Raw genomic sequence first — 11,463 nt, 5'->3', positions numbered from 1 at the left:
TCATTGCTCATCCTCCCCAAACACATCATTCTGTTTGCGCTTCATGTTCTCAAAGTCAAAGTCGCTCCCAGTCATGCGCTTGTAGATGTCCTTGATGTCGTTGCAGGTGGTCTCGAAGTGAGTGGTGGCGTCGTAGGCCGACGAGGCGAAGATCTGCGTAAGACAATCATCTTACACAGGGGGATTCTCAGACATGCCTCCTCCTACATACAGGTATTCTTGTAGTTTTGTAGTTGCAATATATAGACTAGGAGGTGAGTTTCCCACAAGCTTACGGAGCTCTATGATCATCATAAATCCATTGCTGGTTAAAAATGAAAGATGATCTTAAGATTTACAAAGCATCTGGAGAAGCTCACTCCCGTCTGACTCACCTGGCTCTCAGTGCCGTCATCTGTGGGCTCGTAAATGTCACTGATGGCCACAAACCTGCAGACAGAGAGGTCAGAGGTCACCTCTTGATGCAATTCATTTAACGGTTGCATATATACAGATAAACATATGAATTGCACAATTATAACCAATAAATCACTGCCATTAATGACAGCACAAATTGTAGCAACCAATATTGTTTTGAGAGAGTGACAAAACAGTACAAGAGCATGGGAGTGACTGACTTCTGGTCGATGGGCTCCAGCAGCTCCAGGGCAGGCTCTATCTCAGCCTCAGGCTCGCTGGTCTCCACCGTGGTGCTGACGATGGCGATGTACTTCCCCTGGGCCGCCACGTTGTGGGCGTAGGAGATCATACACACGTAGATGTCTGGGTGTGCAAGAGAGAACGGTAAAGTGGAACATGGGTCAGTTTATGGCTAAAGAGAATATCTACATGAAGTCAAAGGGAATCAAACTCTGTAGTGTGTACCTGGTATATTTGTAGAGAAGAAACTGATCACAAAGCGACGACAAATGGAAGTCATCTGAACTTGGGACTCACCTGACTTGCGGTTGACTTGGTTCTGAGGGATGATGATCTGGCAGGAGTTGGCGTCGTTGGTGTTCTTGATGGGGTGGCTGAGAATGCAGATCACACGGATCACCTGACCTGCCTTACGCACGCGATCCTGGATGTAGCTGGGGTCACAGATGAGCTGCTTGCATCGAGCCACCTGTCAGAGGAGGGTCCAGATAATCAGATAGATAGATAAACTGTTTGATTTTGATCTATTATTTATCTGTATCTATTAAGATATTTGCCCTAATGCTAAATGTACAGTACATACAGTACATACAAGTATTCATGCCTTATCAATAGTGTCAACTTAAGTTTATTGTAAAAGACGTGATTTTACCTCCCCCTCAGACTTGACTCCAACCACATGGCCATTCTCCATCACGATCTCCTCCACTGGTTTGTTGAGCATGTAGGTTCCTCCATAAATTGCACTCAACCTAATACGGAGCAAGAGAGAAACTATCAATGATGTTATCCTCTCTACACGAATGAAGAGCTCTATGTAGCTGAATAAGGTACAGATACTGTACGTGCACAGACCTAGCGAACCCCTGAGGCAGCTCCCCCAGACCATACAGGGGGTACAGGTAGGGGCTCTTCCCATATCGTGCCAGGGATTCACTGTACAGCTTGATGCGATTGATCGTCTCCAAACAGGGCACATCAAGGTAGCTAAAATGGAAGAGAGAACAGCATGGTCAGTAGGAATGATGAGTGTTGTTTGATCGCCTCTTGATTAGGTGGTTAAGACTAAGCAGAAGAGCTAGGCTGCATTTCAATCATCTTCCTCCCGTTGTCTCCTCCTCTTCTTCATCTGTGCAGGCATTACAAAAATAATGTCAGATGTTTATTACTTAAATTATTGTTTTATTTGCCTTCATCAGCCTCACAGTTGTAACTTAAGTGCTGATGAGGACAGGAGACAAGGAGAGGAAGCCCCTTCAGACTGGAGGCTGAGCCCTGCTGCTCTTACTCATCTGTCCTGTAGAGGGCCAGGGCGTGGCCGGTGAAGTCAATGACGTCCTGACCAAGGTCAAACTTCTTGTAGACGTCCCTCATGGTGGTCAGTTTGGGGTCGACGCCCTCGAAGGTCTTGGGGTCGTTCTCATCAAAGTTAGCCACAAACACTAAGAACTTCCGGAACCTTCTCTTTTCAAACATCCCCATCAGATCTGGATAGGACAAAGGACAAAGGCTCAGGCTCATATACAATAGCCTACTACACATGATGGAAAAACATTCAATATCATTGCACTTTTCTACATATCTTAATTGATATTGAACAAATAAAAATCACTATCAATACATCAACACAATCAATTCATCCTGTTGGTACAATTCGCAACATCTGAGTGCAGTGTTTATAATTGAACTTACTTGAGGCGAGTGCCTCAGTCTCAGTTGATGGCACCTTGTAGATCTTTCCTCCCTTGTACACAAAACTACCTTCCACTACTTTGAAGTCCAGGTATCGTGTCACCTCTGTGTATAACAGCATCTTGACAAGCTGACCTGTATTTATTTTGTTGACAGAGATAAAAGCTGGTCATCATTGAGTTGCTTAAAATGTTTGCCATATTTAATCAATACCATATTTTCGGGTCAAAGTGTTAACATTTATAATTTCTTTGCTGAGGCCTCCTTATGTACATTCTAATTCATACTTATCTTAATGACACTTTAATGGTCTGCATTTTTTTCAGTATATGTGAGTAAATCCCATAATGCACACTGTTGGTCAATTTCTCTTACATGCAAATAATGAAAATGTAACCACAACTGACCATTGGCCATGAGAAACTTGGGAATGAGGTCCACGTTCCAGTCTCTTCCCCGCCCCATAGACTCAGGAGGGCTATCTGGGAGGTCAAAACGCTTGTAAACCTGTGGATGACAGAATATAGTATGTGAATGAGAAAAAACATTGCCTAAAGAAAAACTAGTCTTAGAAAATGAAACAAAAACAATAAACCAAACCTGGAGCTAAGGGAATTTGTTGACAAATAAATTGATGACACTTTTTTTTGTCCACATCAGATCCACATTCCTGGTCTTACCTCCTCCAAGGGGGTGATGGAGGAGCTTTCCCCTCCATAGTAAGGGTTTCTGTCCATGTGCAACACCTTCTTTCCATTCACAGACATGATCCCAGAGAGAATGCATTCCTGAGCAACACAACCAAAGGCAAAAACTCAACATTCACTGTGAAAAATAATTTTAAGTATTAGTTTATTTGATTTAACATTTAGAGAAAGGAGTGTTATCTGTGTGAAGAGAGAGAGAGAGAGAGAGAGAGAGAGAGAGAGAGAGAGAGAGAGAAATAGGAGGGGGTGCAGGGAAGGAGGTTCAGGAGGGAGGGACAGGACACAGCGTGTGGACGCGCGAGCCAATACCTCTCAGACGTCTGAGAATAAATTATATATTTTTATTATAATTATTAATTCATTAATTAAGTTCATCAGACTGAGAGCGTAGCCTAAAACGAGGCCTTTTATTCGTATACCATTCGACAATATTAACAGTAACACACAGTGCTGCACACATGCATGACAAATAAAAAAATGTCAAGTTAACGGAAACATTTTGAGAGCTGTAGTTGTCGGACAAAATGTGAAGTTCGGTACACGTTTCCTGATCCTTGAAAATGATAGGGTGGTAGGCTAACGGCTCGACGAAACATTATACGGTATACGGTACCGGAGAGAATCACCTATTCATTTAAAGCCGTTCCCAGGCCTGCGCAAATGTTTGGAACGGAGGAGGCCTATTCACCGAACACTGCCATCAGACAGGGGTTACGCCTATAAGGATGCTGCACACCAACTGTACATGGACAATGCATTGACAGCACGAATACAAGTAAATGTACAATAAATAGTTTGATGCACTATCCCTGGGCTATATGAGGAATAAAAGGACCATACATTTATTAAGACATTTTTCTAAAGTCAGTCATGGGATGCAAAAAGAGGCTATCGATGGTATTAGGATTGGATGTTTGCGACAATGAACATAGCCGTACCAATGTCATTCATTTGAAAGAAAGTAACTCTTCAACACAAAGCAAACGTCTGAGAGAGCAGATTATTAAGACCACTTACTGTGAGTCCGGTGCCCAACACGATCACATCATATTCCTCATCCATGTTGTATCACCGCCTCTCCTGCTGTCTCGCCCTCTTTTGCCTTATGAAATATAGGGATTGGTAAGGAAAGACAACCGGTGAATGAGCGAACGCAAATAAACTCCCTTTCTTTGAACAAGTGTATGTTCCTTAGATGCCCTTTAGAGTTTAGAGTATTTATTTAAAAAATAATCTGTTATAATTGATAAGTGGAATATGGTCCACACTGACACTGTCACCGGCGAGGACGACCAAAGATGGCCCTAATCGTGTAACACACTGAAACAGTATTGATACATTCGCGTCGGAAAATAGTGCACATCCCCTCCCTTTGCACGCACAGCACCTTCAGTTCAGTCACAAGGGAATTAAACAGTGACACAGTGTGTGTGCCTATACCCACCACATGTCGAGTTTAAAGAGTGATTAAGCTTATTCGTATGATTTTGCAATACGTTTTTACACATTTATAAGGCTAAGCCTATTGTCTAATGTTCATTTCTACTTTCTTCTTTCCCCCCATCCTTTATTGCAGCAATCGCAGTGGTATTCATCCGCCAACGTTGCTAGATGAGAAAGCTGAATGTGGAAGTTATCGTGTATCCTCTCATGTATGTAACATCAGCTGATTTGTTCTCATCTTGCATATGTTGGTGCATTCACGGGAACATCAGGCCCATTAACTTTATTGCATGGTTTAAGACTATTTTAGTAGCCTTGGTCTATAGCCCACAGACGTTGCACACTTTAAAATGCTCGTATTCCACGATATCAGGCTTGATCATAAACTGTAATAGAGGTAGCCTATCTTGGACGATCTAGGTTTTTCAGTAACCGCAACGAAAAAGGGTGGAATAGCCCTAGCTTGCCCATGATCAGGACCATGGACAACTGCCAGGTTTAGCATTAATTTTACCCCGTAAAGGGGATCAGGTTCTGGTTTCAGGACCAAGGAGAGCGCCACAGGTTGATAGCCTATTAGCCCCAAGGATTACTTTTATATTATTAGTATTTATACTATTAACTATTATTTAAGTAATATAATGGATGAGTATCTTCTCTAGACAATTGACAATAAGTTGTTTGTCAACGGGGCTCAGCTGGTTGTTTCGTTGTTGTTTCGTCGTAAGGTTTGTTTGATTAACGCTGCTTATAATTGTTTTCCTTTTTGATAGGTGGATTTTGGCCCAGCAGTTTGCAAAAGGGCTGATTTGGCTTTGCCTTGGATAAATGCTGTGCTTCAGGGCAGGGCAGACGTGGAAGCAAAGGAGGAAGTGTTTACCATTTGACGCACATGACAGTCAGCTGGTTTGCCCCACGTGACTTGGGCTTTGCGGAAAAGCGAAAATGGCAGGACCCTCCGAGGCATCTGGTGAAATGCGTTCAAGAATGGCTTTTATTGCTCTTTTATTCACAATATTCTCAACTGGTTGCTGCAGCAGTCAGGTACCACTTGTATTGTGGTCAAGTGGCGGGTAAGATTGACTTTTTATAGTTTGAAGTTAAGTTTTGGTCAACTAAACTGGTATAACTTGTATTGTAGCTTAGCTAGTTAGCCAATGCTAAATATGTCAAGTCTCCAACCTATCTATTAGATATTTGTAATATCTAATCTTATGATTTGCTACGTATGATACAATTACAATTACAAGTATTTTATGGTTTTGCGGCCCATGTATTTTATTTGGCTATTATAGCTTGCTGCACCACTGCCCAAATTGAAATAGTTTGTGCTCTAACTTAGGCATAAGTCAACGACTATGGGTTTGAATCGACCCCTTGCTACTACCTACTAATGAACTGAGAAATAATTGGGGTTTTAAACGTTTTAGGTACACCTTGCCACCCCTGGCGTCACCATCAGCTGGTCATATAGTGTCCAGTGACCAGTTGGTCTCCTACCTAAACTCTGCCTTGGGTTCTGGCCCACACAATGTACTGCTGTTCCTACAGGACAAGGTAAGACCTGAGATTATCATATCCTTGAGATTTATAAACACTGCTTCATATTTACTACTGACATATTTACTACTGACCTGCTGTTTCAACCAATTGAAAGACATTTTGAAGTGTGGCTACTTAGTGTGAACAGTATAATGTCAATAATGACATGTAAATGCTGAAGACTGAGTTGCCTGCAGCCATAGCCAGTCACTCGTGATGTTCTGGTATTCTCACCCTGGTGTGACAATGAGCATATGCCTGACTTCCCCCTTTACAACTTCCCAAATTACATTGGCAGGCACATTGCTGCTCACTGGAATATGTGCTGTATCAATGAGTGATTCATTGCCTTTAGTTTTATTGTGTTGCATTGTTTCAAATGAATCTCGTAAACCTTTTTCAGTTACAAATAAGAATGAGTTGAAAGGGTGTCTATATTTTGATGTGCTTTTTCTACCTAGTTGAGCAAGGATGACTTCACAATGTATGGTGGGGTGTTTGGAAACAAGCAAGATAGTGCCTTTCCCAACCTAGAGGTAAGGTACCTCCAATCTAATATTTCAAAGGGATAGTTCTTTCTATCTACTTCTTCTTAGTTCTAGTTTTGATACTTAAATGTTTTGTACGTGTACAAATAATCAAACATCCCTCAAGGATGAGCAAGACATGATAAGGGGTTCATACATAAGTTCAAGTTGAGAACTAATTTAGACTTCTTCTTTTCTCTCTTAGGCTGTGTTGCAGTCCTCCTCCTCACAGTTGGTGCTGCCTGCCTTGTCATGGCCGGGCTCTATTGCAGTCCCAGCTCTGTTGCAGGAGAAACTTGGTGTCTCGCCAATCCATGTAGACCCAGCCACACTGGCCAGTCTCCAACTCAATGCATCTGACAACAACCTGTTGGTTTTCAACCTGCCCTATCCTACTGGGTAATGCACCATTGTTTTAAAATGTAGTATTTTGCTATTTGTGGCTGGATATTGTTGGGATGTTTTTATTGCAATCGTATACAATTGGTACAATTGTTTAACCATTTAATTAATAGAATGAATTACATTATTTTCTGTATTTTTTCTTCATTTGGTTTTAGGTCTTACATGTCCTGTAAGGATGTCCTAAGTAACAATGGTACGTTCATGTTATTGAAATGCAGTCATGATCATTTTAGGTAGGGTTTGTCTTATTTCTCTTTTTCTTTTATGTCAATAACCATTTATTTCAGTTGCACAACAGTATGATACGTGTTTTTCTTTCTCCTCAGATGAGGTCATTGGTAAAGTTCTTAGTGTCATGAAAGCCCAAGATGTGCCCTACATTGCAATCTACACAGGACTGAGGCCGTCACGGGTAAGATAGTTGAAACAAAACAAACAGCCAGCCAAACATGTATCTGTGCTCTTATTTTCACTTTGGGTGTCTAGAAAAGAATAATATAAATCCAATCAATTAATCTGAGTCAATCAATACATTTTCAGCCTTGTAGTTTTCTGTCTGTTCATCAGACTTGTACTTTCTGTTCTTCTCTCTCGGTTTCCCAGGTGATTGAGGAGACGTCCATGGTTGGCCAGTCTAAGGGCCGTTCCTTGCTGCAGGAACCTATGGTGACCGATTCCGTCAAACCTCCTTTGATGTTCAATAATGCCGAAGGCAATCCTTGCATCATGCTTTGGGCCCAGACTCTCGACATCAGCTTTTCCACGTCACCGTGGTTCGACCTTGGCCTCCTGACCTTCAATAGTTCTGCGACAGTGTCTACAGCTGGGTCCTTCTGCAATGCCAATAGCTCACGGTAAAGTGTAAAACATAGCTGCGGCGCTAAGATAGTCTGCTGCCCATTGGGACATATGCCCGCAACTTGACGAGCCAATTTAACAAGTCCAATAAATGCGTCAAACAATGAGCTGTGGGGACTACGCAGACACCTACTCTGCATTACGTTTTTAAAATGCTACTTTCTTCTTGTATACATACATAGTGTGTTTACACCAGGGATTAGTACCATGTCAAAGTATTGCATGTCCAAGTGTGTTTTGACAACTTGTTCACGTCTGACATTGGTATTGCTATTACACAGCAATGGTGGGTGATTTGGATTGGATTATAACTGTCCTCTTGTGTTTCTTAGGCTTGTCCTGAATTATGGGTCTTTGGTTCCAGGTTACTCAACCCTCATTCTCACGTAAGTGTTATGAAAATATACAATTGTAGGTTTTGTCATGGTGATGCACCAAAAAAGACAGTCAATTCCTTTGAAAACACATTTCCTGCCCTCTATTAAGGCTACTTCATATTTTAACAGTTTTTATCTTTTTGTGAAACACATTGAATTGCATTAATGTACGAAATATACTATATAAATAAAGTTTGATGGATTGATAACTATAGCTTAACATTTACACATAAATGTTCCCTCTGTGAATTGTGTCTTGTATTTGTTAGATTTGGTTTGTTACAGTATATTCTAGATTAGAACTGTCATAGACATAGCTCTCTTTTAATCTCCAGCTTTGCCATGAGTCAGCGGTTCTATCCAGTGTCTGCAAGAAATTGGTTCACCCTGGACACTGTCGAGCTGCAATTCAATAACGAAACGGCCATCTTCAATGGCAGTCGTGGCATCTATGCCCCTGCAATCTACTCCTTCCACTGCCAGTCTGTCAATAGCTTCCGTTATCCACTATTGGTGAACCGCGCTCCTACCACGTCCCCGCCCACCAATAGTTCCCTATGGAGACTCAACTTCAACGACTTCCAGGTACTGTACAAATACCCCCATCCATCTGCCCTGCAACATGACAGCTATCCATAGAGCATTAGTATCTAGTGAGGGGAAAGAAAGCTCTATAAAGTTATTACTGTAATTTTTTTTCTCTTCCAGATCCAAGGCTTTGGTATAGTGAACGGGACAAACTTCTCGTACGCCAATGACTGTGCAGGCTTCTTCACCCCTGGGATCTGGATGGGCCTGATAACTTCACTGTTAATGCTGCTGATCCTCACCTATGGACTGCACATGATCATGCAGGTACACACCATGGACCGCTTTGATGACCCTAAAGGCCCCTCCCTCTCTGTGACCCAGTCGGATTAACACACACACACACACACACACACACACACACACACACACACACACACACACACCCCACACACACCAACCAACTGTCTCAGTGCCTACCATGAGTAATGGAGCTAAGACACACCCTCCTCTAACTTATAATGCTCGGTTCTTCAGAAAATGTAATCATGTCAGTTGATTTAGTCCTTTGTCCCTTTCTTGCTGGTCAGTGCTTTCATCTTTAAAGATCTTTTTAGATCTTTAGTTTTTATGAAAAACTCACTTTTTCAGTGCTTCTAGTTGTTTTCATGAAACATGCCTATCTCTTTTTCGATGGCTTTCCCTTCAGCAGGCAACAACTATTGCAGTAGTGGCCATTCTAAAATTGACAAGGAAAATGCACAACAATGTATTGGCTGAGATCCAGTAAACAGTTGAATGTATAATTACATGTAGCATCACTCGTAGATTATAAGGGTCCTATTAGAAAGAAATCAAAATGGAAGGGCAGAATGAATATCAAACGTCTTTTTTTCGGAGTTGTTGATATTCCGGGGGAGTGTTTGAATATTTAATGTATTTACTGTAGGTGTATATAATATGTCTATCGATTTAGCACCGTTTTGTCATTTGTTTCCTTTGTTCTGCTCTTACAAATAGGCAATACAAGTAAACTGGGTTAGCTAACTAGGTAGTAGGGATGGGTCAGAATAATCGATTATTCGTTCAACAGGTTCAAAGCCGATTTCTAACATTTGGAGCGTTAAACATTTTTTCCCCATTTTACTTATTAATATGCACAGAAAAACAATATACACAAGCATAAATAAGAATATAGTTCAGTAACACTATTGAGTGTGGAACAGGGCGAGAGTCTGACGTCATTCGACTTCACATTGTGTAAGTTAGTTAGTTTACATTGTGCATTCTGTTAGAATAGGCTAACAATGTCCAAGTCCTGCAAAAGCTCCCCCTGCGCACACTTTAAGAGAATAGAAGACAATCGTGTCCAGTGCTGGATATGTGGAACAAAATGATTTTACCGTGGCTCCACATCAATGCCAGAATAAATTAGATTTTTCACTGTTAAAGTTAGTTTTTTTGCATTTAAGATATTAAGTGACCTTTGTGAATGTCAGCATGCATTGGAAATTATTCGTTCATACCACGCACCGATTATTCGACCATGAAAATGTTTAGTTATGCACATCCCTACTAGGTACCATTAGCTGTCATCCAGCCACTATCTATCTGTGGTCCTCTGGCCCCTCCTCTTGAGGACTACAGCACGTTAGCTAACCTCAGGAGTGGGATGTGGGGAGAAGAACCTCATTTGGATTTAAAGTGACAGACACAAAAACAGCCTGTTGTGAAAAGGACTGGAACAGAGGGGTATAGAGGAATGTGTGAGTGGTATTTTCAGCCAAAAACCTGCACCCCAGACCTATATTAACTTGTTGAAAAAGATCATAATATGACCCCTTTAAGATATCTTTTCTCTATTTGTGACCCTTCTGCTTTGAAAAAGTACATTCCCTTTCATGTTTCATCTGTGTGTGAAAAAAACATAAATACTCCTTTTTTATGTAGATCTCCTTTCAGACCACACATCTGCCAACGCATGTGCCTTTAAATGATGTGTATGTCAATGCGTGCCTATCAAAGGGGCAGTCAGTCCAAATGTACATGACAGGGAGAAACCCTTTGTGCCAATATCATGACTTCAATGAATGTGATTTGCAGCATGATTCAGGACTGATTTGTGGTCCATTGTTTGTAAGTTTCTCAGCTGTGTAATGTAAAGACTACTAATAATTAAATAATTACCTGTATATATGAAGTAGAGTTTATGTTTGCAGACATGCTTGTGACAATGTCCTGAATATTGCCTTTTAAAACGTCTTGTGGGAAAATGGAATTTAATTGTTGTTTTTTCACTTGTACTTGACAAACATTTCTGTCTTCAGTGCAATTAGGCTATGTTAGGATATGAATTGTCACATTTGAAGTGAAATGGATCACATTAATTCTGTACATGCCAATGCTATGCAAGCTGCTTGAAGTGTGTATTAATTATGAGAAAGTTTGGCCTACTGTACCACGGTGCCTGCCCTTTCGCTTTATTTATCAGGTTTTTTGCCACTTTTCCCACAAGGTTGTCTACTCCAAAGACTCATTATTACAAATGAAATGGCTGCAATAGTGAACCTTGTTGTACAATTGCCAATGAAATTGAATAAATGGGAGTTAGAAATGTTGACCTGTTTGTGTCATTTACATATGAATGAATATGATGAAATTATGAAACTGGGTTTCAACTTGTAACACTGACTTAAGAAAAAAAGAATGGCACCCTGAAGTTTCCTTCCAAATATTTAACGCACT

General features: G+C 41.0%; 2 protein-coding genes across 2 annotated transcripts; one reads left to right on the top strand and one right to left on the bottom strand.

Annotated features, from left to right (window-relative positions):
- gdi1 (GDP dissociation inhibitor 1) lies at positions 1-4,100 on the bottom strand (the record flags this gene model as incomplete). Its single annotated transcript, XM_080535365.1, has 11 exons — positions 1-153; positions 375-429; positions 618-762; positions 937-1,108; positions 1,292-1,391; positions 1,495-1,626; positions 1,928-2,126; positions 2,332-2,466; positions 2,739-2,838; positions 3,012-3,119; positions 4,056-4,100. 11 exons carry the CDS (start codon positions 4,098-4,100, stop codon positions 1-3), a joined length of 1,344 nt encoding a protein of 447 aa, XP_080391491.1.
- A 1,322-nt stretch (positions 4,101-5,422) lies between these two features.
- On the top strand, positions 5,423-11,297 carry atp6ap1b (ATPase H+ transporting accessory protein 1b). The gene is made up of 10 exons (XM_080535325.1): positions 5,423-5,554; positions 5,912-6,038; positions 6,485-6,559; positions 6,756-6,949; positions 7,111-7,148; positions 7,282-7,367; positions 7,559-7,809; positions 8,146-8,199; positions 8,526-8,775; positions 8,899-11,297. Exons 1-10 carry the CDS (start codon positions 5,427-5,429, stop codon positions 9,109-9,111), a joined length of 1,416 nt encoding a protein of 471 aa, XP_080391451.1. The 5' UTR covers positions 5,423-5,426; the 3' UTR covers positions 9,112-11,297.
- The last annotated feature ends 166 nt before the right edge of the window (positions 11,298-11,463 follow it).

This window comes from Nansenia antarctica (genome assembly GCF_963989245.1).
Source record: "Nansenia antarctica genome assembly, chromosome: 6".
Lineage (NCBI taxonomy): Eukaryota > Metazoa > Chordata > Actinopteri > Argentiniformes > Microstomatidae > Nansenia > Nansenia antarctica.
The sequence above is the reverse complement of the archived record's forward strand: the minus strand, read 5'-3'. Positions and strand labels throughout refer to the sequence as shown.